At 34.8% G+C, this 27946-nt stretch overlaps 1 protein-coding gene across 1 annotated transcript; it reads right to left on the bottom strand.

Moving 5' to 3' along the window:
- Positions 1 to 428: 428 nt before the first annotated feature.
- Positions 429 to 26053, bottom strand: LOC114184609 (protein RRP6-like 2). Its single transcript, XM_028071930.1, has 14 exons — positions 25368 to 26053; positions 21298 to 21456; positions 15115 to 15273; positions 14954 to 15037; positions 13453 to 13532; positions 13260 to 13310; positions 10048 to 10156; positions 7920 to 8002; positions 7728 to 7773; positions 2937 to 3024; positions 2664 to 2836; positions 1663 to 1953; positions 1444 to 1539; positions 429 to 1106 (listed from the first exon to the last, which is right to left on the bottom strand). The coding sequence occupies exons 1-14, from the start codon at positions 25833 to 25835 to the stop codon at positions 849 to 851; spliced, it is 2145 nt and encodes a 714-aa protein (XP_027927731.1). The 5' UTR covers positions 25836 to 26053; the 3' UTR covers positions 429 to 848.
- Positions 26054 to 27946: the final 1893 nt, after the last annotated feature.

Here is a 27946-nt window from a genome sequence, read left to right as displayed (position 1 = left end):
ACACTTCAATTTTCTAACAATATCGTTTTAATATATATTTTTTTATTATTTGAAACACAAGTTTAGTATGCTAATGCTAATATTTAACTGTAGTGCTTAGAACTGATTTTGTTTTTAATTTCCTCTCTACAAAACTTACATAGCCATATAATAAGAGTTCACTCTATTATTGTCAGAACATATCAATTAGTAGTATGATAAATTATATTCTATTTTGAAGTGCGTTCAAAAGAAGATTACAATACGGACGATTCTTATAAATTAAATTTATATTTATTTTTGTGAAAATAGTTTTAATTCATCTTTTATGAAAGCAACTTCAAGTTTTAATACATTTTCTTTTGGTTAACAAAAATACATGAAAAGCGTCTGTATTTTAATAACTTGTTTTCTGTACAAGAAAATGTTATATCTATCTAAATTTGAACTGCAAAACGAAATAATCTGTTTTTCATATTTTTCAATTACTATTCAAAGATACTGATGATGGCAACATTAGTTTTTCTCTGTAAATGGAAGATAAGGATGCAACCAAATGCTGCCCTTCCATCCCAGAAGCTGAAAAGACCCAACATCTACCTGCAGCAATTACTTTGTCAAAAAATCACTGCTTCTTCCCCATGCTTTAGGGTTGAAGTTTTGAATTTGCTACTGAGTGACGTTGGCTCTGGCAAAATGCATTTTCTTTGTCTTTTCAAACAAAAACTTGTCTCCTTGCCACTCCAACATCAAAAGAAAGCTGCCAAAAAGCCACTGGATTCTTCTTCCGTTGTCTCCAGCTCCTCTCTAGTTAAGTTGTTTCTGAAAACAATGTCATAACAATTCAGACTGAGACCTTGACTCATCTTTTATCTTCTTTTCCTGGGCACAAGAGAATTTTTTCCTGGGTGGTTGTTGGAGTTCTTTAGCTGCAGTGTATCCTCCGAGTCTGAATCAGACATTACCGTTACAACCCCAACGGGGGAGGAGGAAGAAACTGAACCTGAAACAGGTTTCTTCTGTGGGTCTGATTTTTCAGATGCTACAACTAGTTTTGACTTCTTACTATTGTCCAAAGCAAAAAGGGATGGAAGATTGTCCGACGGTTTAATCTGTTCTAGCTTGACCTGAGAACCAACCCAAAAAGCAGACTTGAAAAAAGTTGTACAGAAATAGTGGTCGAAATATACATTTAGAAGGTACTGTAACCATGCATGCATCATTAAATAATTGAGTATAAGGCTCACCAAAATACACTGTACACGTTTAAATTAGTTTATTTAGCAGTAAAAAGAATCGTGGCTTGGCTATTTGTTGTTTTTCAAAAATAGTAGTAGTAATAATAATCATTTCTCAAACATAAGTACTTTCAAGAATGCTAAAATTGAAAATTACAGCCAAAAAGGAAAAGCATCACAACCTTATCGTAACAGATATCCTTTGAAATATTTGTGACAAGCTCACCTTTTTATTAGGACCGGCCTTCCATTCTGACATTGAATAGCCCAGAAGTGGCGCATCAATAGCTCCAGTAGGCAGTTTTAGCACCTCTCCATTGCCCTGTCGATCAATTAGCGAGGATTAGATTGATTGGAAAGACATTGAAATAGCTCTTTTTCACTTTAGTTTAGTTTTATCCATGTTAGAATAGCATTGAAGAGGTTGGATATTCTCTTTTACAACCTTAGCTGTAGAGAGTGCAATAACGTTTGCAGCATCTTGAGGCTTCTCTGGAATAGTGGGACTGGCACTTAGAAAATCTGAAGTGAGACAATTCGATATAACTTTTCCTTGTCCATCTTTATCTTCATGCTGAAAACATTCCTCCTCCAGGACAGAAGAAAACATACAATTCTCCGAGATATCAATACAGGTGTCATTTTCAACTCCAATGCTTTCCGTTGCTGCGCATCCAACCTTTAAGTTTGGTGTCTGAGGTACAGTTACATCCTTAACGGGTACCACATTTGACAACTGTATCATGATCATATACAATTTATCAACATGTAAAAAACCAGTAATTAAAACCAAATAATAAAGTCATAAAATACTACTTTGGAAGCTGGCAAGCCACTAAACAGTTAGGGTGTCTTATATAGGTTGAGGATGGTGAAGGCGGCTACAATATATGTACGAGGCAATTCTGCTTTCATATGTGACAATAGATGGTTGTTTCTACATGAATCAATTATTATTTAATGTCAGAAGAGTGTCTTTACTGTTTAAATTATGAGGCAGTTATTGATATCTTTATGCCAGACAGTTATGAGGCAGGTTGTTTATGAATTTGAAAGTGTGCTTAAGAGAACTCAGTTAGGGCTTAGGCCTGTATTTATGGAATTGTTCGTTAATTCTGGTTTTGCTCAGAATTATTATCAATAAAATTATCCCTATTTGTGTATGCAATCTCCTGAGTCTAACAATTTACATTTTCTTATTGGTACTATTTTTGTGCTACAGTAAGATAACAGTCAGCAGCATACAGCTTGATGTGGCAAGTCACATTATTCCAGTTCATCTTGATCACTTAATAATTAAGAATAAGGGCAAAGGATAAATTACCAAGAATAGAACGTTCAGATTTATTCAAAACAATGCAAATCACTATTAATTACCAACCAGACATGCTACAGAAAATTCTTGCATCATTCAGCAAGGTTTCAACCAATCAACATACTACTTACACTTGCTGCACGTTCTTCCTTCAAACGTAGTGCAGCCTCTTCAAAGGCAACAGCGTTTTGCATAGAATGTCTGACAATGTTAACAATAACATCAAGGCTGCGCTCAACATATGGGAGCTTTGACCTTCCTACTATTCTCCGTAAATTGCTTATAATGACAGGCATCTGCTTAGCTTTGAAATGGGAAAACAAAAACTGAATTGTTGTTTGCTGTGCAAAAGTACTACTTATTAAACAGAAGACAATAGAGAAGTCTACATAAATTTCATTTACCAATTTCAAGAATAATTCTATTTGGCAATACATAACCAGGCCCCTCATCATCTGCACGTGCAAGACCATCACGCCATTCCCAGAGCCCCTGTGAGACATGCAGTGCATATGAAATATAATGGTTGTGATTCATACAGTAATCTGACACAGAAGCAGCAATATCTTAGAATCTGGACTTTGGAACTAACTTTACCCTAATAAAAGTTAACTCACAAGGCAAAGACTGCTCAAGAAATATATGCTCCATTTAAACAATATTACTACACAAAGTACTTGAGAAAAATAAAAAGAGAATATATTTCAGAGTTTGTACAAGACTCTCTTAGGTTCTTACATTTATATATAGAACCTGCTAGATCAATCTGAAGGGATACAGTAAGACAAAGGATAGAAAAAATAAAGGCACCTCTAGACCCTAGGTACAGATAGGTACAACCAAAAACAGTTCTTTAAATAATGCCTATTTTTAAACTCCCCCTGAGAGTGAAACTGGAGCATACAAATAATATGTGCCAAGTTTGGTCCTAGAGTACTCACAATCCTCGTACCATTTTGAGAAATTCATTAAAAATAGCATTATTTGCCTGCGATATCATATGAAGTAGGATCCACAGTAGATGATTGTGAGGAAGGATCAGTTTGGACAACTACGGCAGATTGAGGGGGACGACCATAACACCTATCAATCTTGTAGCCTAGCTTGTGACAATGATCACACTTGTGATGCCCTTTTCTTGGCTCGCAAGAGCGATTGCAATCATCACGTTAAGATGCCAAAGCAGAGGAATCATCAACGAAAGTAGGTATCTCAATGATGTGTTTACTTGGCACATGCAAAAGGGTGGAACAAGTTGAAGTAAAACTGGACACAACAGGGGAACCCAAAACTTGATTGCGGACATGGCAATATTCATCAACAAGTCCATGTAATACCAACAACATAAAGAACTTTAACCGTTGCTCTAGTTCTTAGGCAGGAGTAGAGGCTGTAGGTAATAACTAATTAAAGTCATGAAGAAGAGCATGAATTTTACCCAAATATTCAGCCATTGCGCCATCACTTCAAGGAGAAAAAACAGTGAGAAGATCGTGACATAAACCATAAAGACGTCGAGTGCCATTGGTGTATAATAATTTTTCCTGTTCCCAAACTTCAAAACACGTTTTGTAGGCACGAAACCTATGTTTTAAAGAAGACTGAATGGTAGACTTGAGAATGATGCATAACTAAGCATCAATATTCATCCCACGGGAAACTTCACTAGCAACAATAGTAGTCACACTCTGAGTAAGATGATCAACATACCTCTAACTCTTAAGCTAAAGTTTAATGTTTGACGCCCAAATCGAATAATTAGTGTCATATAACTTATTAATAGACAAATGCACATTCACAAATTGGTGGTAGAAGAAGAAATATCGGAAGAGGCCACGGACAAAGCCATGGAGGAAGAGAGAAAAACCCTAAAAAAACCAAAGAGCTCTGATCAGATCAACAAGGTCATATCCAGAAAGAGGGAGGGTGATTACAACCGGAGAAGGCCAATCACGCATCGCCACTGGCGGCGGAAAGCTGTTGCTGGGTGAAACTTCAAACAGCGAGTGAGAGGGCGTGAGGACTCCGATTGCGGCAATTTGAACGACACATTGGGTGCCTAGCCAAGACGAGCAGAACGATGTGGTCATCGGTCTGAACTGTAACTCCAATGACAATGGCGTTTGCGAGAGCTCGGGTTACGGTGGCGGCTCTAGCAGCAACAACGACGAAAAAAGAAAAAAAAAAAACCAGATAACCTAAGCTCTAGATACCATGTTGAATATAGTGAAAACTAGGTATAGGGTTAATCTCCCTTGTGTAAAATACACATAGGGTAATATATTTTATAATGAAGAATAATACAAGGATATATGGCAAATAATACACATAAATGTGGTCAACATAAGATATTGTTAGATATTATGACTAACTATTTAACATATTTCATTGAGATGTCAAGCCAGACAAAAGTTCAGAGCAATGTTGTCAAACTTGAAGATTGTGAGGGGATCGGAAGGGGAATGAAAACTCGTAACTCAAGGATCGTAATTTGACTCGTAAGAGTTATGAGTAGAAAAAAAATTATATTCGTAAATAGGTGCATCATTTAAAATAATATAAATGATAAAACCAACTCATACATAATTCATAAAATGAGTTCATAACAATTAAAATAGTTTCATAAGTATGGTCAAGCATAAAACATCTAATAAATTGTTCAATGTTTAATACAAACTATCCAAGGAATGCTTTCATACAAAAAAGTAGGATAATCATCATTGTCCTCCACATCATCTTCATTTTCATCAATGTTCTCTCCTTTAGGACCTTCATCATTATCAACAATTGGACGAACCTCCAAATCATCAATAGGTCCTCCGAAATCAGATTAGTCTTTTCAACCTATGTCACCATGATCTCATCGTAGGATGGTGGCTAAAATCCAGCCAAATGTTTTGCAACCAACTCAAGCATCCTCGTAAACTTTTCACTCTTTGCCACATTAATTGGAATTGCATGTTGTAGAAAAATAAAGCAATTTCTTGACAGGCATCCTCTCTCTCACTTTTTTTAAAGATGGAATTGATAGTAGTTTGAGTATTCCTTCTTTTAAAAATATTTGATGACTCATCAGTACCTTCTTCACTTGGTCTTTTTCTAGCAGATTTTGATTCACTCATGCCACCATTCCCTTCAAATTCTTTGAATATTGATCTTTTAATCAGATTTTGCTTGCTACAACAAAGAAACCACACCCAACATTATTTTTTAACATTTTCTGAAATTACAATACATGCTCCAACATCCTTTGAAGTTCCTACTAAATGATGCTTGAGTCGATAAATTCCACTCGTCAATACCTTCTCACAATATTTACATTTCAAGTTTCTTGCTTTCCCATCAACAAAAATACAATGACTCCATGCAGGATCTGTCCTCAGTCCAACTCCACTCCCTCTTCCACTTGATGCCTTTTTTTTTCTTCAAACAGGAAATAAATGCAAGCAATGCAAGGGGGAAAAACGGAGCAGAAAAGCAGTGTGCAGAACAGTGGTAGAAGAAAAAAATGATGTGAGGGTGCAGAAGATGACACCTAGGGCGGCGACGACATCGACAAGGGAGGCGACAGCGACAGAGTGCGTCTGTGACGAGACAAGAGCAAAAATTGTTTTGCGCGAACTGTGACGTGAGTGAAGTTCGTGTGTATTTTCATTGGTAAGTCTTCTATTGAGGTGCAAAAGTTGACCTATTTAAAGGGGGAAAAAGCATTGAGTTTTGAGTTGGGCTAGATCAACTTTAGTAACTCATGGAGCAGGTCATTTTAATATTAGATGGGAAAGCCATCAGACCTAGCCACCCCATCACAACTCTCAGAACACTAAAACATCGCACAGGGAGGATCGATGCAAGATAGACTCGGGAACGATCCTTCGATCTGACAATCAAACTCAAAATATCACTCCGATCCAGCAAGCTTCCAATCTGACATCTGCATCAGCTCGCTTAGGGGGCCAAAACTCGCAGGATCATGCGAGTTTGCAATCTAGATCCCGATTTTGACAACATTAGTTTAGAGCATTCTTTCACCGACAACTTGTTAATTGACTTAAAGAAATAAGGTCTCAAAATGTCTAAGACCTCTTGCTCAACAAATTGCGATAAAATAGCACATAACTAAAAATCTAGTTTTTGCCACTAGGGTTTTTCTTCATCTAAAACACGGGAGACATCTTGTTCAAGATGATTATGATATCCTTGACCAAGAAACCATAACTCCACAAAAGCGGACCAAGATAAGTAATTTTTCAGTTCAATTTTGCAGTTGTAATGGTAGGAGTAGCAAGTAGAGAGAAGTCATTCCAATAGTAGAAGCCATTCCAAAGAACCTTAGCTTGAGAGGAAAACCCTAGGATTCCAAAAAACCCTAACTTGAGTGAAAACCCTAGGTGAAAGCTACAACCACTGAATCAAAAGGACAAGGACAAAAACACATCCAGGAGGCTCCGGGAAGACAAACGATGGCAATATAGTACATTTCAGCATTGGAAAGGCGACACGTGGAGAATACGCTCATGAAGCACGCTGGAAGAAGACAACATGTGTGGTGGCGGATTCAGAGGCGGGGGGCACCAAGGATGGCTTGCGCTCCTCAAGGTGCACCTTACCCTGACTTCGCCGGAGGAGATACGCCACCGACGGCGAATGGCGACGGCAAACGTTGGAAGAACGACGGAGGACAATGGTGGCGATGACAGACAATGAAGATGAACTAGAGAAGATGTTCTAGCTCTTGATACCAACTTGAAGAAATTTAATGAAGTAAAATACTGAATGTTTTCTTACACCGTTACAATTTTACTACGGTATGAGTACAAAGGGGCAGAATACAAAGGGTCAAGGAACTCCCTTAAACCCTAACCCTAAAGTTGGGTTCCCATTCATGAATAATGATAAAATAAAAACATTACATTTCAACCATGTTCTATATTTATATAACATACATTTCAGGGGTCTTACAATATCAACAGAAGAAACCGTTTTCAAGAGAAAAACATGCTAACATTTCTAGTTTGTGTAAAGACAGAAGAATAGGGGTCATATTGTGCTGAAACAGTGTATTTGAATGACACCATGAAGTATATGTACATAGGCTAATTACATTAATTACAAAAAATAGGAGGATACTCAATTTTCTCTAGATCAATACTCAATATACTCAATACTATATATCCCTAGATCAAAGAGAAACTTACTGAAACAACAGCAAGCTGTTGAGCATTAAAACCAGCCCCTCGCAACCTTCATAGAAAACAGTAATAAATTCAACAAAAATACTTCAAAAATTCACTTCACATAGAAGTGGCAGAATTGTAGTTTGAAAAACTTGCTACTAATAAGGAATGCTGAAGTAATTAAAGATTGACAATTGAGAAAAAGTAACAAACCCATATAAATGAAGGTACGAGTTTTCTGTAAGCAGGTCCTTCTCATATAACTGCATGCAGATATCATAACTGCGCTTGTAAACCTGTAAGTGAATGGAATTCTGGTTAAAAGGCTGAAAGATAAGATTTATTAAGTCAGCCATTCTGTAGTGTTGTTTTTCGTTTTGATTAAAGATCTATGTTGTTAATAAGTGATTAATTTTGGAAAGAATACTACTATAATTAGCACTAGTTAGGGGTCAGATTGATTGCAAAATCAGCTATTGGTACGGAAATTGAGATATTTTGACAGAGACTCAACCAGAGCTAGCATTTGTAAGTGTTGTAAGCCAACTCATAATGAACCAAAGGGCAAATCTACTGGGCAAGCTGTTGATAAAACTCTCCAGTACTTGAAATTCACATTATGGAGAGGCCTGTCATTAAAAAAGGTAGAAGTTTGACCATGAAAGCCTTAGACAGATGTTGACTATGCAGTTATCATCAATTTCAGGCTATTGCATGTATTTGGGAGAGACTCTTGTCACATGGAAAAGCAATAAAGCAAGATGCAAAGAACTGTCCAAATTTTCAGATGATGAGTGCCAAGTGTATTTGAGGCTTAAATCTGAAAAAATTCAACTATCAAGTAGAATCTTCTTTGGCACTAACTGTTTTTCAACAATGGATACTTGACTCAGGTGTCCCTGGTCATATTTCCAGTAATAGATCTTCATTCTCATTTATCTATTTTCCAAAAATTCCCATGGATACAATCTTAATTGTCTTGTACATTCCAATTGTCCTTACAATTTAGTCTCTTCAAACCAATTAACTAGCTCTTTAAATTGTTTTGTAACATTTGATGCTAATTCCTTTGTCATACAAAAACATGACACAGGTCGTCTAAATGGCAAAGGAACTTAGAGTAAGACTTTATACAGAGGAGTGAGAGAAAAGACAAAGACGGGAACCAAATTGATGTTAACATGTTAGGATAGCATTCCCCCAAAAATAGAGACGAAGATGATTGTGAGGAAGAAGCATCAAGTAGTTTCAATAAGATGTTTCTTTTTGTGTTGGCTACTCCATTTTGTTTAGTAGTGAGGACACAGTTTGTCACTATGTAAAACATGAATGAATATATCAAATCGTGTTTTTGATTTCATTAGAAAAAGTGTCAATCATAGAAAACACTTTTGATCAATTCTTCATTAACCAAATCCAAGAACACCCAAAGTAGTCATCAACAAAGCTAACAAACCAAATATTTGAGTGAACTAGACAAATAGAGACGAATATGTTTTCCTAACTAACATGACTCACAATTTAAGCTAGACAAATGTTTTAAACTTGATACTATCTACTACAATTTTGTCAACCCATAATGGAAAGCATTAGAGAAGAAAACTAGGGTTTAAATGCCTAAGGTCAGGTTGGGTCATGCTACCCAATGCTACCTCTTCTTCTTTCCAACTATGTGCGTGGGGTATAATGATTTCTGCCAGTGCCATTCTGAGCCACTATTTTACGACACCTAATGGAACAACTGTCCAACAAAAAATCTGCCACCAAATCCCGCCATGGCACCTCCATGGCTGTTTTTTGACAATACTAGTTGATAAGAAGTGTATATGTTCCCACTAGACATCAAATGGCAGTCATGTTAACTAAGGTCTGTCCACTGAATGATTAGCAAGGTGGGAATGACGAACATTCATTCACCGAGCAAGAGTCTTGTAAATATGAAGTTAATTTACGACCGGATATTTTTCTACCAATTAGCACTTATTTAGAACAGAGATGGAGTGTCTTTAATTACTCAGAGTTCTATTATTGAATATCAACAACCTATATAAGTAGATTCATGACTGTATTCCTAACCAAGCAATAATATTCAGATTATTCCTTTTTAATGCTCTCTTTCCAACTATCTAAGATTGAAATATTGACTAGTTTAGCTTGGATAATTCCCCTTTAATGCTTGCTTTTCAACTATCTATGATTGAAATAATGACTAGTTAGTTTAAGTAAGCTTGAAAGTTAAAATAGTTTGGACCAAATAGACCAAGGGAAAAAGGAGCATCTAATAATCAAATAAACTAATTGATAGATTACATGGTCAAATAGTTGGTTGGTATCAACTTACCTCCAGTAGAGGATTATCACAACCTTCAGACTCCTTAGACAATGTAAACAATTTGATCCTCATTAAATCATATATATAGAGCAGATAGTGTGTATCCTCTCTGCCATATCTATAATCAGAAAAATAGTTCATTAGATTGTAGTTATAAAAATCACAAGCTTAATATACAAGTCAATATGAGATAAGACCTTGGACTAATCAAATTAATATTTTCACACATAGATGGTGTTGTAAATATACAAGTCAATCATGATTAGCAGAAAAACTACAGATAGTGTTGTAAATAGGGAATTATTAGGATAAAAATATCCTACTATCTCCCAGTAATTAGGAAAATATCTCTATAATCTACATATTCATTCAGATTTCACTTCCTTTTTTTATATTTCTTTTTTAAAGAGAATATGATTGTCACAAATAGAGGTTGAGAATGTAATTAGCATGATTATATTTACTAAAATATTTCTTTATTCCCTCTCATTATTCAAGTTGGTATCAAAGCTCCAAATCTTAGGCTCTCTATTGTTGTCGCAGCCACCATCCTTGAAGACAGCGGTAGGATAAAAAGGCACTAGAGATCAAAATGTTGGTAGTTGTGTCACCCTAAAAAACATCACACGCCACATCAGTGTCAGCAGATGCAGCCCAAGCACCCTATTCCAACCACACCCACCGATCATCACTGCCACCACATATAGGCTTGCAGAGATCCCCTAAGTTCACTCCTTTTTCTGTTAGCAGTTTGCTTTTTTATTTTCTCAATGGCTGAGACTAAATTTACTCCTATGGATCCAAATGTAGTGGACTCTTACCAAGTTGACGCAAAAATTATTTGCAGTAGAGCAGGAACATTCAGAGGATTCTAAAAGGATGGTCAAGAATCTTGACTCAAGATCATACCAAATTGATGGTGGAGGACCGAGGTTAAATGAACCTAATTTTGAGATTTGCGCTAATGAAGATTCACTTATCATGACTTGAATGTGGCATTCAAGGGTTCCCAAGATAATTCAAAATTATATGCTTTATTCTTCTGCTAAAGAAATTTGGGGTGACTTAAATAACACCTTTTGGAAAAAGATTTTGCTGTCTGATATGACATTTAAAGCAAGGTGTTTGATACCAAACAAGGTTCTCTCTCAATCAAAATATCACGAAACTTTGAATGGGCTGTGGATAAAACTAGATCAGTACCAACATTTGAAGATAACAAAAACACATGCTGCCCCGCATGTTGAAGTTGTTGAAAGAGGAAGAATCTTTAAATTTTTACATGGTCTGAACCATGAATATGACCTAACCAAGACAGAAATCTTAGGGAGAGAAAACGTCTCCTCTAGCGGAAGTGTCAAAGGAAAAGAGACTCGGAGGGTTGTCATGCTTAATGGAGAAACCTCCAACACAATCTGTCATGACAACAACAAAAGGGATCATCAAGGGATCAACCACAGGAGGAAAACCTGCAGCAAAAAAGGTAACCATGGAGAAAAGTTATGTTACTAGCATAATATAGGGTAACTAAATGTTCTATAATTATGTTCTTTTCCCTATAAATTAAATAGCTTCAATGTGGTCTAAACACATGAAATTCATCATATGCCTTCTTGATTTGTCTCTTTTCAATGGTCACAAATAACCTTGGATGCCTTTCTCCATTTTAAACACTCAGCTTGTATCCTGTGTTTGATTTCATTAAATTTCCCATCATTCTTAATCTCCAAGATTTACATCCCAAGCTATTTTCCTCTTATTTCTTGCTATATTTGCAATGCATGTACTCTGTCTTATTCTTAACCACTCGAGTAAAAGCCTTTGTTTCTAATATGTCTCCAAAATGCAAGCCTAAACCTAACCCTTTCCCTTGAATCCTCAATCAAATTCAAAGCTATACCATCGGCATAAGTGATGCATTTAGGGATAATCTTTCATATATATCATTGTTAAGCACAACCAAAACATTGAAGTTAAAACTCAAGATTAAACCCCAATAGAAAATACATCTATAGAATTGTATATGCTCTGAATGTATTGTGTGTCTAATGCAGACCACACAATATGTATTTATATTACTGAATAGAATCAATTACAATAAAGACACCTAATAATTAGGAATCAATCATCCTAATTCTAAGATATGTAACGGTTGATTATATCCTAACAACATCCTTATAGTAAAGTCCATAGTCTCGCCTCAAAGAGCTCTCACACTAGTAGTTACCACATCTATACAAGTCTTGTACACAAGTCACGCAAACAAGTTCCCTTTCCAAAGACTTCCACAACACTTCTCTTGACAACTAACACTCAATACGAGTTTTTTAAAAAGCAGACCAGTTATTAAATCAGACAAGATACGGGGTTAACCAGTGAGTTAAGTTTAGTCAAATGAGCAGGTTTATATTAAATTAGAAAAAGTAAACATCAGTAAAATATATCTGCTTTAGTTGTCGATTGATATACTTCCAATAGCCAAGATTCATTTACCGGCTTGAGTTTTTAAAATCCAGTTTGAATTTTCCTCTAACATTCATTTTGTGACACTCTACTCTAGATGGAACAGCCTGTGCAGGTTGAACCGCCGATTTTGTCCTGGTTATTCTCTATAATCAAAGTCTTTTCTATTTATCTACGTTCAATCGCCTTTCCCATAATTTCATAGTATGGACAATGAGTTTTATCCCTTTATGATTACATAATTCTAAATATCTCCCTTGTCCATTTAATATATTTATAATCTTAATACACGTTTTCCACATCCCATTATTCCCTTGTTACTAAGCATCCAGGTATTTCTAAGGAAAATTCATTGGGAAAGTTTCTAGGAAGTGATTCCCATGTGCATGACACTTCTAGTCGCATCTTTTAAAAAAAGAAAGCTCAACAGTTAGCTCATTGGTGCTCTTGTCTGAGTCAATAGGCTCACTGAATCCTTGAGTTTTGTGGGTAGTAACTAGTGACTAAAAGCTTCATTATGAAACATATGTCAAAGTGATCATATAAATGCCAAACTCTCGGTCTAACGTCAACTACAGATAAACCCCAACTGAGTACAGAGAACAAGATAACTTATTAGACCTGTGTCCCCCGAAACCTGGATCACATACCATTTGTTTATTATTGGATAATAAATTAAACAAATACACATAAAAACCAGCAAAAACCTAAACCATGGGAAGAATCAACAATGTGATAAGTTTAAAACATGGTTGCACCTCAGCATCACATCAGGAAGAGGGCGTAATCTCCAATCTGCATTCTGGTATCTGCAAGGAGTTGACTAGTCAACCTTCTAGAGTGTTGGTAAGAATAAAAGGAATATTTATTCCACAGGAAATTATACAGCTTGTGTTAAGAGTTAAGTAAGACACTTAAAAAGGTTAATTCCAAAAAGTAAAGACAACATACTCCTTGTTTGCAGTAACCCCACAGAAGTGTTGCAAAAGATGTTGCAAACTGTATCTCTCCAACTTTAACACTCTAGAAGCCTGAGCAACAAAATTAAAAGATTCATTAGTCCTGTTTGACAAAAAGAAGAGAACATTATAGAATGAATTCCCACCATACGACCAATGAACTTGGGTTATGACAGGGATGATCAGAAGCAATAAAACTCGAAAGTTTGATTTGTCATTTCATGATGTCAAAGAATAGATCAACACATATAGATGCATGTCTCAGAACATTCATTAAACTGCCATTTCAAAAGAAACTCTATAATGAGGTGCAGAAACTCAGCCATTTGATCATACAAGCAAGAAAAAAGCTAAACAAAAGCAAAGCAGACATAGATCTCAAGGCAGGGCTTATTTCCAGTTTTTTTCTCCAAGGACACAGCAAAACAATCATCTTATTACTCTAAGGAAACAAACTCATCCAACATTAAACACAATTCGCAAGTATTATTAATGAAGCTAACCTTGTTGGGATGACAATTTCAAGAAATAAAAAAACAATTGAAGTGCTTTCACTTAACAACTTCCGCTTTTAGGATGGTTTGTGTTAGAAGTGAGTTTTAAGTCTAACTCAACTCCACAAAATCGGCTTATAAGGTGAGGTTTGCACCTCACTCATATATTGTGAATTGGCCTTATCTCTAGTCGATGTGGGACTTCCAACACACCCCCTCACTCCGAGGTATATTTATCTCGTGCGTGGGACAAGGAATTAGTGGATGGTCCGTTAGCGACCCGATATCGGGTGGAACAGAATGTCCAAGAAAGTTCGCTAGGATAAGCTCTAACTTGGCTCTGATAATACCATGTTAGAAGTGAAGTTTAAGGCCTAACTCAACCCCACAAAACCGGCTTGTAAGGTGAGGATGACACCCACTTATATATTGTGCATTGGCCTTATCTCTAGTCGATGTGGGACTTATATATTGGAAGTCCCACATCGACTAGAGATAAGGTTAATTCACAATATATAAGTGAGGTGCAAATCTAACCTTACAAGCCGGTTTTGTGGGGTTGAGTTAGGCTTTAAAGCCCACTTCTAACAGTTTGCAAAGCAACTGTTTACATGCCAAATTCACCAAGTAAAATTACTTCTGCAAATATTTCTTAAATGCCCCATACATGCAGAGCCAGCATCAAATAGCTAGAGAAATTATTTAATATAAGAAAATATGCGGCAACAATTATATAACTCAACATACAATTTCATTTCCTTAACTAAACAAGAAAAATAATTTTGTTGTTAGTTGGATATTAAATGCAATATTAAAAGTTGTTGGTAGGATATTAAATGTATCACTAGAAGTAGAAGATTCTAGAGATCTCTTGTAACTATTACTTTTGAGTTTGAGTTCTCTATATATAGAAGTTGATGTACGGTTTCAAATGAATTAACAAAATAAGAATCTTCTTTCAAGTAATTTCAATACTGAACATCCTTAGAACAAACAAACCTGGCCAGTATCAAACATGTTACAGACATAAATGCCAAAATCCCGTTGCAGCCACAAAATATCACGATCTGCTCCATGCAGGACCTATTTTAACCATAAATAAAGTCAACAAAAGAAGCAAGTTGGATGAATTAAAGAAACATCAGTCACGTGCATTTGACCTTCTTCTTGGTAGGGTCCTTGAAGACTTCCCTCAGGTATGGCCCAACGTTATTACGAACCTTCAAAGTGTCTATAACAAAATCTTCAGTCCTGGTTGAGATTTGCATTAAGCAAGTCAAACCTTGGAAAGACCGATAATGATTATGTTCCAAATCCACCTTAACATTCCAAGTCAAGATAAAAAAATCAAAAGAATATAATGAAACAAACGAACAAGAGAAGTATCCTACAGGAAGAATACAGACTATAATTAAATTGAATGCATTAAAAACAAAACGGTGTTCAGAATGCAATAACAAATTGCAATATAGATAAAAAGAAGATCAAAACATGATTTTCGAAAAAAAAACAGCTTAACCAAAACAAATAAATCACAAGGAGGGAAACATAAATGAAAGCAGAAAAAAAATAGTCATATAGGTTATACAGCTTGAGCACACACTAACTTAACCTTACAACCCAACATCTGCCATAAGGTAAACATCAGAAAAAAGGAAAAGGTAGATTATATTTTCCAAATATGGCATATGTTAGTAAGCTTGAAAGACTAGCTTAAGACTTGCTTGCTTTGAAGGTTTGTACACATTCCAAGACAAAAACAAGCAACTGATACATTGCGGTAAACAGTAACTTATTGCAATAAAAATATTCTCAATATCTCTGCAGTGATTAAGAGAAAATCTTAGAATCTTCCTCTTCATTTCAACATACCATTATTTCCTTATTTTAAAGGATTTAATTATTACAAATAGAGATGATGAGAATGTAATTGGAGTGATTGTTATCAACAAAAATATTTTTTTTATTTTCTTACATAGTCCAATTGGCATCAAAGCTCCCGATCTTGGGAGCCCTGTTGTTGTTTGCCACCTTCGTTGAGCTTAGTGGTATACCAAAACAGTGTACCACTCCAACTATCACAATGCCGAAAGTTTCCTTGTCAAGAGAATTGCCACACACTGCCACATGCCAACACCAATGTCAACGTGTGTAGACTATAACAAACAGGGTTGGCAGGACCTCCTGAGCCCATTCCAAGAGGTTGTGACATCTCATTTGGCTCTGATTTGAGTCGATCTAGAATTTCTTTTTCTTTTGCCAAATGGGTTCTCTTAGTTATGTCTTCATTTGGGGATTTCTTTTTCAAAGTTTAGTATGAAAGCTTATAAACAAGAACTTGATCATTTGAGAACAATGATTGAATCAAATGACCAAATCCTCTAGATTGCATAACCTATCCATGAAAGGTAAGAGTGCATTAAATATTATTGGCCCTTGGTCTCAAGGTTTTGGGAGATTCAAGAACAATCACATGACTCCATTTCTTAAGCTCTTTAATTTGTATGTCAAAATGATAGGAGAACAACTTATTATTCTCAAAAATGGTGAGTGTACCCATATGCAGATTCGATAATATAACTTTAGGATCATCTATTGTATTAAAAGATCTTTTCTATGTCCCACAACTGACTAATAGTCTTATTTCTATACAAAAACTTACAAAAGATTTGAATATTTTAGTAACTTCTTTTCTCTTTTTATTGCATATTCCAAGACCTTGCCATGAAGAAGACAATTTTAATTGCCAAGGAACAAAGTAAGTTGTATAAGTTGGCATCCAAACGCCAAAACAAAATAAAAGTCATAAGCTTGAACCTACATTAGAAACATGGGCAAGTTTCCAAATATGGCTTCAAAATAGAAGACTTGGACATCCCTCATTCAACCCTATCAAATCCTTGTTCTCTCGTTTGCTTACAAAAGAGTCTATTGAGTCTTTCAAATGTGATACTTGTCAATGGTCAAAGCATCACCATGCTTCCTATACCATCTCCGGTAAAATAAGTAATTACTCATTTGACTTAATTCACTCTAATATTCAGGGACCTGTTTTAGAATTTATTTTTTGGATCAAACCAGTTTGTCATTTTTATTAATGATCGTACTTGTAACACATGGACATACATTATGAAAATAAAATTTGAGATTTTTTAATCTTTGTTACATTTTTTTGTTCCAAAATCAATTTAGAAAAAAACATCAAAAGAATTAAGTATGATCATGGTATTGAATATGTGAATCATAAATTCTCCAAATTTGTATCATAATGGTATAGTTCATAAACTATTATGAGTTAACTCAACAAAAAAATGGGGTTGTAGAAAAGAAGAATCGTCACATTCTACAAGTAGTTAGAACCCTCCTTTCTAGATGTTTGTTCCTCAAAACTACAAGGGGGAAGTTGTGTTAACTTCCACATACCCATCAATAGGTTATCCACTTGTGTCTTAAATTGCATTAATCCTATTGAGTTTTTATTGTCATTTGTTCCTTCCACTCCCCTAGTGTCAAGTCCATCTTATCGAGTCTTTGTATGTGTTGTTTTTGCTAACTCTCATAATCCTAAACACAATAAACTAGATTCTGGAGCTTTAAATGTATATTCATTGGTTAATTGATTATTCTTCTAATAAAAAGGGGTACAAATGTTATCATCCTAAGAGTTGTCATGTCTTCATCACCATGGATCTCACCTTTCATGAAACAAAATATATTTTTGTCAACATTCCACTTCAAGGGGAGAAATCACTTGATGTGGAGGAGCTTTTCTTCCTGTCATTACCATAGCTTTCTTTGCACAATACTCAAGATCCAAGTGATGAAGCCACCACAAATGGAATCAAACCAAACCGCAATGAAGAAGACAAATTCTTTGGCAAAAAATATAAAAAAAAAAAAAACGAAACAACACACTTTGACTCCAAAACAAGAAGAGGTGGTAAGGATCCCTAAAGATAACAATGAGGAGGTAAGCATTATAAAGAATTTGCACATTTCATTGAGAAAGGGAAAAAGATTGCGTTAATTATCCTATTTCTCAATATGTTTGCACTAAAAATCTTTCCAATAAACACTAAAGCTTTATGTTGCCATTGATGCCACAAAAATTCCTACCCCAATCTAAGAAGACGTGAAAAGTAAACATTGGATTCAAGACAGGAGAGGAGAAGAATGCAATATAAAGAAACTCAACATGGGAAATTGTTGACCAACTAAAAGACAAAAGGACTGTAGGAGGCAAATGGATATTTTCAATGAAAAAATATAAGGCACGTAATATAAGGCTGGATTGGATGCAAAGGAATACACTCAAATTTATGGAATTGATTATGAGGAGACATTTTCTTCTATAACAAAGATGAATAGAGTTTGAGTTATTCTTACTCTGGTAACTCATTTTGGTTGACACTTAGACTGGTTGAATGTGAAGAATTTTTTTTTTCTTCATAAATTCCTCTAGCATTTAACAAGTGGAAGGAATAAGGTATGCCTCCTAATTAAGTCTTTATATAGTTTTAAGTCATCTTTAAGAGCATGGATTAGGAGATTTATGAAAGTAATGGTTTCCTTAAGATACAACCAAAGCCAAGAAGATCATACTTTATTCATAACTCACTACCATGGTTATCAAACTCACAAGTTAACTCGTTAACTCATCCGAGTTTACGTTTCCACTCACCCTGGGCGAGTTAACTCGGAAGCAAACTTGTTTTTGGAGCAAACTCGACAGACTCGTTGTGAACTCAGTTGAACTCGTGAGCCTGCAACCGAGTTGGCGAGTTAAGAAGGTTTTTCCTTTAATTCCAAAATGAATCCATTTTTACTTGTGTTAGGATTCATGTTCATGTTCTCCATGGTCACAAGTTGTTGGTTGCCATTGTGTTTGTGTGTGGTCGCCATCGTGGGTGCTCGCGTTTGTCTTGGGTTCGATGTCGTGGTGGCGTTTCTGGTCTACGAACTTCCTGTGTTGTCTTTGGCAACGGTGCTGGTGAGGGTGGGAGTCATGGAAGATGAAGTTTAAGTTAGCCAAGGTTTAGGGTTTCTGCTAGGCCTTTTAGGCCTCAAATCTTTAGATTTCAAAGTTCAGTCACTTTTGTGTTATATTAAATAAGTTCGGTGACTTTTGTATTATATTAAATATAGATATTAAATATTAAATATGATATGTATATTAATTAAATTCAATGTTAAAAAATAGTTGGGAAAATATAAAAATTATTTAAAAATATATAATATGATAAACTAATAATAATAATAATAATAAATTATTATATTATTTATAAATATTTTAAGTTTTTTTATCTAAAGTAAACTCTTAGAAGTTTAGAATTCGAGTTTACCCGGCTCCCATGAGATTACGTAAACTTTTGAGTTTAACAACCTTGCTCACTACACTTCTAGTATATGATTATAAGAGATGAAGAAACAAAGAAATTAGCTTTAAAGGAAAAACTAGCAACCCATTTGAAATGAAAAACTTGGGAAAACTCAACTATTTCCTTGGGATAAAGGTTGCTTATTCCAAAAGGGGGATATTCATCTTTCAAAGAAAATATGTACTTTATCTCCTCAGAGGAACCGGTAAACTAGGATGTAGAACTTCAAGAGTACCTATTGAACAAAATCATAATTTTGGAAGTGAAGAGAGTTTTCATGTAGAAAACACTCAATACCAGATACTGAAATGAGAACAGAGATTTAGAGTGAATATGAGAGAGTTCTTAAAACCCTCTCAAGACTTTCATATTTATAATATCTTCATATACATCAAATACAATGAACATAAGAGGATTCTAGAAGACATTTCTAGGAACTAGTATCAACACAAAGTACAAAGCACCTAATAATAAACCCCATTAAAGGTCATTTATTCTAACAGAAAACTTGTTTATTTGTCCCACACGATATTAGATATTGCTGATGCAATTAGTATGGTAAGCTAGTTTAAGCATGATGCAAGCAATTGACAAGAATTCTTCGATACTCAAAGTCAAGCCTAGGAGAGGGGTTGTTGAGAAAAAGGAAAAATTGACTTCAAGATATATATTGATTCAGATTATGCAAATTATGTTGCTAATAGAATATCTATCTCTAAGTATTGTATGTTTCTTGGAGAAAGCATGGTAAACTGAAGAAGCAAAACACAAGATAAAGCATCTCGTTCTAGTGTGAAAGATAAATTTCAAACCCTAGCTAAGGGTGTATGTGAAGGACTAGAGATGAAAACCATACTAGATAACCTTAAATGAAGATTGACATCTTTATAAAATTGTACTGTTATAACAAGATCGCTATGAGCATTGTCCATAATCCAGCAAAAACATGATAGGACCAAATATATTCAAATTGATAGGTACTTCATCAAAGATAATCTTTACAGGAGTCATGGGGTTACAACGCATGTCCCAACACGACTTCAAATAGTGGACATTTTCACTAAAAGCTTCCTTAAGACAAATTTCATGATCTTGTAAACAAGTCTAGAATGATTCATATTCATTACTAACTTGAGAAGGAGTGTTGCTAATAGCATATTATTAGGATAAAAATATTCTCAATATATCCAAAGTGATTAGGAAAAAATACCTTTAGAATCTTTCTATTCATTTAAACATTTATTATCTCCTTCTTTTAAAGGATTTGATTATTACAAATAGAGATGATGAGAATGTAATTGAAGTGATTATTATCAATAAAATAATCTATTTCCTTACATGCAATGTTCAAGTGATACAGCTAATACATGCAATTTATTGAGCATCACCACAACAATGACTACTACTCAACGTAATATCAAAAACAAACAACTTCAATAGCAGTTAGAGGAAAGGACAATTAACTTTGATATACTGCTGTCATTAACATATACTAAGCACAAAGAACATCCCTGAAAAAGAAGGGAAGGTACACACAGTAAATAATAATCAAACTAGTGATACTGCACGAGGAAGATCACAACTATTAGTACAATTTACATACAGATATCCAACGCATGTCAAGGGTGTTGATTTTGTTATTGCCTGTAAGGAACTGTTCAATACACAACATAATTGAAATTGGAACAAAAACAAAACAAAGGAATAAATATCCAAATACCAAGACATGTACTAACATTTGTGCAGCTTAATAACAAGATTTAAATGAATGCACAAACTATAAATTATGAACCATTGCAGCTGTACATATTATAGACAATAATTTGTTGTTATAACATGGTTTGGCTAATGAATAATGAACAAGCTTTAAAAGAAATGTACAATGAAGCCACAAAAACAAGAATCTAGTAGTACAAATGAAGGAAGCTTTATAGTAAAATATAATGAACAGCATTTATGGTATACCGCAAATTCATTAACTGCAGACAGCGTAGCAGCCAACTCCTTCAATCCTTTGACTTCCTCTACAAGCTTGAAAGGGGTGCATTCTATTGACAGAGGCTTTATTGGCACAAGATCCTCAATATTTTCTTTATCAACAAAATCCAACACAGAGAATTTCTCCTGAAACATGATTTAATTATTACAGAACATAATTAAGAAATAATAGATTAAAAAGAATTATATATATTATTAAGATTGTCACACAAATTGGGTACAAATCTAATTGACCTAATAAAAGTAAAGAGAGAAAAAAAAACATGGGTGGCTCTGTATCAGAAGATATGGAAATGTAATAAAATGGTTGAATGAGAAGCTTTCTACACGATTTATGAGTTGATTTTTAAGCAAAAGAGCATTACTCCAAAATTAAGAAATGTGGGGCATAGACACCCTATAATATCCACGTCTCTACCATAGTAACTACCCTTGGCAGCCTAAATCTAGGCGACTACGGTCTATTACACTTCACTAGCCTTCTTGGTCACTCTTTTGTAGGTTACTGTTTTCAAATCATAGGCAACTAGCTCTGATCCCAATTGATATGCTAGAAAATTGTGTTGCTCCATAATGTACCTCATAAAAATTTTCCAAACTCCACCACCTCTGCATATCCATTCTATTGGAGATTCCACATTGACTAAAAATATGCCTAAATTATAATATATAAGTAAGTGCGCTCCTCACCTTACATGTCAATTGATATGCAAGAAAATGTGTTGCTCCATACTGTACCTCCTTAAATTTTTCCAAACTCCACCACCTCTACATATCCATTCTTTTGGAGATTCCACATTGACTAAAAATATGGCTAAATTATAATATATAAGTAAGTGCGCTCCTCACCTTACATGCAAGTTTTGTGAGATTGATTTAAATTTAAAGTCCATTTTCTAAAATTATATCAGCACCCACCTTATCATGGTTTGTTAGGAATATAGTGTCACTCGCTATCAAATCACCAACAAATATCTAGTCCTACACTAAAGATGTTAAATCCTTGAAGTGAGAAGATGTGTTGACGATCTCATATTGACTAGAGAAATGATCAAAGTATAGTATATAAGTGAGTGCAAATCTCCACTTACAAGCTAATCTTGTGAGATTGAATTTGCATTAAAGTCTATTTTCTAAGACATTTGTTGTATCTCTTGTTCCATCATAGTTGCCAATTATCGTACTGCCTCTTTGTTATCTTGATTCTGACTCAAAGATTCCAATGTCTTATGCATATTTTCCCATCTTCCCTCCACATTCAACCCACCATTGCATTCCTCAACTCGATTTGCATCAATTACAAGTACCTACAACTCCAAGATTGATCCCCTAGTACAAATTGATTAGCACCATCTTAGAATTTAGGTCTAGATCTAATTCAACCCTACAAAACTTGCCTATACGATGAGGCTTGCACATCATTATATACTATATTTTAGTCATATCACTAGTTGATGTAAAACTAAACCACCACCCTTGAGGTTGCAATTATGGCAATCCCCAAAATAGCAACAAATAAGGTATGGGTGATCACAATTGAAGTGGCTTTTCAACACTCCCCCTCATGCGTGGGACTTCTAGCATGAAATGCAGCAAATGCAAGTGACCCAATAATGGATCTAAGATACACTTTGATACTATCTTAGAATTTGGTTTTCAATCTAACTTAACCAACACAAAACTAATTTGAGCAATGGGATTGATGTTAGAATTGTTAAGGGAGAACCAATGAGCTTTCATGAGTTTCTAAAGTTGGGTTTTGTGACCAAAATGTGAGAAAAGACATTTTTGTGGAACTTAAGCCCCTTAAAAGCTTTCTTCCCTTCACAAGACTGCAATGACCCTTCTCTCTCGTTAGATTTGACATCAAAAAATACACAACCGATAATTTAGAACTTGCGATCCCTAAATTCATCTCTCTATCCATAAGAATTGCTCAACCACCGGTTTTCAATTTTCTTTAAGTCTTTTAAGCCACAAGTTAAGCTGCTTTAGGGGCTTCATCTAAATTTGGACGTTATTAATCATGTGTGGTAACACCACATTCACATTGACCCCAACACTCCTCCAAGGGAAATCAAATCACACCTAGCTATTGAGGGCAAAGCAATTGCACTTCACAACCAACAATAGCTAGAGTGGACACTACAAGAAAATATCAAGAGTCCAGTTCAATAAATCCTATGAATTTTGTATTCATTCTTAGTCACTCTCCGTTGTGTTTATTTTAACCTAGCTACTATAGCCTCTTCCACTATAAAGCAACTTATGCTCCTCACTACTCCTTTGTCTAACTTGATTATGTTTTTGCCTAGTTCTAGATGTCGTCCATTGACTCCTCACCAACAAGTTCAAAACCCATCTCTTTGTTATATGTTCGATTATTCACTATGAATATTATTTAACTTTAGGTATTATTCTTTATTTTTCAGTATATATACATAGTATAATATAAATTTATTTAGGGTTCAAATTGCAGACAGCTATTCAATGTTACGTTCCCTGTTACCTTTTTTTCTCACTCCATAATCAATATCAAATATATAATAAATTGATGTGTTAATAAATAATAAATATCTTTCTTCAATTTTAGTGCATGGTATTATTAGGTGTAGTACTTAAATAGTTAACTATATCCTTATATTTATTTTTTAAAAATATTTTTTTATAATTTTTGGTAGGATCTTACAATCCACATTATGATTTATGAATTACAGTCCTTAACGCCCTTTTCTAATACTAGGCAAAATCTCAATTACGACACTCTTCCTAAGAATACCCCATTCAAGTGGCATAGTTATCTCCTCTCAGTTGAGAAGGTTATTTCGAGCATTACAATGAAAGGGGAGCAGTCGAATCAAACTAATGTCATTCTCAAATGTGATGCCCGATATTCTAGCTAAAACAAGAGCTTCTTCTGTCATTGGTTATTTTACTACATGGTGTATGCAGAACTCAAAAAAATAACCAAATCATTGTCAAAAAACAGAAACACTTAACATCGTACAATAGCAGCACTAAAGAGATGGCGTGTTGTGGACTGGTGGACTGCTACAGAAGAAGATTAACAAGGTTCTCACAGCCATAATTGTGGTGGAAACTGCCATTGCCACACAAACAGTGACACAACCCTAAAAAGGAATAAAAAAAAAACATTTGGGGCTGTTTTTTTGGGGGAGCAATTTTGGTTCAGAAACTTGTTCTGTCCATGTAACAAAAAACATTTACAGGCGTTTTTTCATAAGGAGGGAGGCGGGGAATCTGGAGATTTCCACCCTTCACAGTGGTTAATGAAAAAAATAAAAGCTTTCTTTTGCATCATCGCGTGATGCTGAGTCTAGACAAACCACAACTGCGCCCATTCTCCAGCAGCATTTCCAATGTTTGCCAGCCAATTTTGTTAATTCCCAGCAAGCCTGTTGATCTCAACAATCCTCCTTGGGTGTTCTGATCTCTGTTCTGTCTCGGTGTCTCTAGGCTGTTCCTTTCTTTTTAATACCAAACTCCACTGAGTACAGGTGTTTCACCATTATGTGTTGTGCCTTTAGCTTCAATTTTTTTACCTCCGATCATTTATTATGTATAAGTACTTACTTTTAGGTATTTTTTATTTGTCAGCACCTATACTTATGTGATATGAAGTACTTATCACAAGTTTAAAACCGCGTTTACAACCAAAAAGAAAATGGTTCAATCGAAAGGTAGTGACACTGTAACTTTCACACCACGGTTCTTAACATGGGCGACCTAGACTCATCAAACATTCAAGCACTAATAGCATATCGTGAAATAACATCACAGATAAACACAACGGCCTGCGCACCTTTGAGTCCATTCTTTTAACCATCAAATACGAGAGAAACCATTTTAATAATAATTCATAACCCCGTAGCTAATTTGAACCAGACCCATATTTCCATTTCCAATTTAAACATTAATTAAGCTCAAATCCATAATTATTTTCGAATTGCAAAACAGCAAAAGTACTAAAACTATGACAGAGGCAAAATAATTTAAATTCGATGCAATGAACGAACCAGTGGATGAATAAACCGCTGACCATCTTCACTCTTCTCCAACAAAACATGCTCAAAAGGCTGGTTTGCGTTATCAACAACAATATTATACGCATACTGAGGCTTCTTGATCGTCGGTATATGGAACGGCACTTTCGTCTTCTCCTCCAAGTCGTTCTCAAAATCCACTCCCTCCTCCTTCATAATCCTCCGCAACTCGTCCACCAACTCATCAACCAGCTCGAAAACGTCGTCGTTCGCAGTCACAAGCCACTCGTACGCGTCGTCCACGTCAGCGGGAAATACCGAGCCTCTGCCCCAAATATTCTCCGCGGAACCAATTCTGTTGAGCATCGACTGTGTCCTCCGCGCGATTTCTTCTATCGGGCGTCGGAACTCCGTGAATTTGTAGTAGAAATGGAAGTCCTCGCCAGAGGGAATGCATGGCGAAGAAGCGGAAAGCTCCGTTAATTGGTGATCGAAGTCCATGGCTCGTGAAGAGGACGGTAGAATTTGTTAGAAGGGGTTTTAGGATTAGGGTTTCAGGGTTTTCGCCATTGTCGTCGGAAACTCACTACTGAATGCTTACGTTTGCGTCAGTATCAGTTTCGAAACAGTGCGTGTGAGAAGAGCTTCCTTACCAGTGCAGGCTTCATATACGTTTATGTCACGTGGCACGGTCCACGTGGGAAGTGAGTACTTATGTTTATACATGCGAAATTCGACTTTGACTTGCTTTCAATGAAAAAACGTTGTTGGAAAATCTTTTGTCCATATGTTGTGTTTCAAATCCGCGTATATAAATAAATGGAAAAAAGTGTCGTGGGTCTTAATCTGATGACCACGAACAGAATTCGTAAGTTGCGAAATAAAAAGAAAAAATGTATAACACATGATATAGAAATTAATTATTTTAATTCATAATCTTAAATTCAATTCTTAGTTATAAAATTGCATTAATAGTATGAGAAAAGGATGTATGTGATCTTCTTAAAAAATCTGTGATTCTCATTCATATATATATATATATATATATATATATATATATATATATATATATATATATATATATATATATATATATATATATATATATATAAATAATATAAAAATATAATAATGTTATGATTCCATTTTTTTTTTTTTATTTTTATTTTATTATATAATTTAATGTAGACCATTGAAATGTATCATTATTATTTTTTTAAGATAATTAATGACTCACGTTAAATTACATTAAAAAATAGAATGATATTATAATTTTTCTTATGAAAATATTATTATCTCCCTCTCATTTTATTAATGCGTGTTTATTAAATGTTATCTTGTTCAGATATGCGATGCGAAGTGAAATGAAATAAATGATGAAATGGAACAAAATATTTTATAATAAAACGAAAAAAAAATTATTAAATCCTATCTTTCACTACATCTTCTCAATTGATATAAATAAAGTCAAACCAATTAAGTTAAAAAGATAACATATCTTGTTTTTATTCATATATCTTAAACTCAATTTTATTATTTAAATAAAAAATGTAACACAACATAGTAAAATTTAGTGTTTTATATTGAATAGAGATAGAGTAAATTTTTAATATATAAATGAATACAAATTTGACATTACAAACCAATTTGATAAGATTAAATTAAATTTAAAATATTTTTTAAGATTGTGTTAGAGTTATTTAAAAGAAAGTTCATCATATTAAAATTTGTTGTTTATTGAATTTATCGTATCAATTATTATTAAACTAGTATCAAAACATTCATAAATATCTATTTAATAAGTTTGAAATGTATTTTGTTCCTACTGAATATAGATATACCCGTGAACACAAGTTATGTAGGGTTTCGGTGCGTTGTGGTTGAGAGGTAACTTGGGTTTTACTGGGACGTGGTTGCTCCCCTTCGCCCTCTTCGTTGTTACCTTCTAGTTTTCGTTTGATACTAGCATTTTTGGCTCGGCGCTCTGCCAGCTCCTGTTGTATAGCTCACATGATCGCCATCTGATTGCTTTTTGTTGCTTGTGCCTCATGTCCGTTGCTTGTCATGTTTCTCATGGACACCATATGCATCAACTTTCTTCGGCCCCACGATGGGCGCCAAATGTTCCTACCGAATACAGATTTACCCGTGAACATAAGTTATGTAAGGACCAATGAACTTAGTAAATGCACACGTCCAACTTCTTTGTAAGACCTGGGAAAAATTAATTTATTAATTAATTAATTAATTAATAAATGCGGGTAGAAAGCGCCTTTATGGCATTAATTATTGGTTTATGTGATGTGGAAAATTACTAGCTCAAGTGGTTGAGAGTACTTAATTGTGTGAGAGGACTTGGGTTCGAGTCTTATGTATGCCAATTATGTATTGTTGATTTATGATTTATTTTTAATAATATGTAAGGGTATGGAATTTGAAATGTAAACTTATGTTGATTGTGTATATCACCAAATGTGAATTGGCATAGTGGTTGTGCTTTGGCCTTATGAGTGGAAGGTCATGAGTTCAAACCTTGGTAGACAGAACTTAACCTTTATTTTTATTAAATTTGGTTTGGAGTGAAGGTGGAAAGGTAGAGAACCTTGGAGGCA

This window comes from Vigna unguiculata, chromosome 1 (assembly GCF_004118075.2).
Source record: "Vigna unguiculata cultivar IT97K-499-35 chromosome 1, ASM411807v1, whole genome shotgun sequence".
NCBI lineage: Eukaryota > Viridiplantae > Streptophyta > Magnoliopsida > Fabales > Fabaceae > Vigna > Vigna unguiculata.
Note: the sequence above shows the minus strand (reverse complement) of the source record. Positions and strands in the feature narration are given on the sequence as shown.

Excerpts from the sequence above, each read along its gene's own strand:
- LOC114184609 (XM_028071930.1), bottom strand. The coding sequence starts at position 25,835 with ATGGACTTCGATCACCAATTAACGGAGCTTTCCGCTTCTTCGCCATGC. Across the intron at positions 15,038-15,114 it reads AGGACCCTACCAAGAAGAAG|GTCCTGCATGGAGCAGATCG; the intron begins GTCAAATGCACG and ends TGGTTAAAATAG. Across the intron at positions 1,954-2,663 it reads AGGAAGAACGTGCAGCAAGT|TTGTCAAATGTGGTACCCGT; the intron begins GTAAGTAGTATG and ends ATCATGATACAG.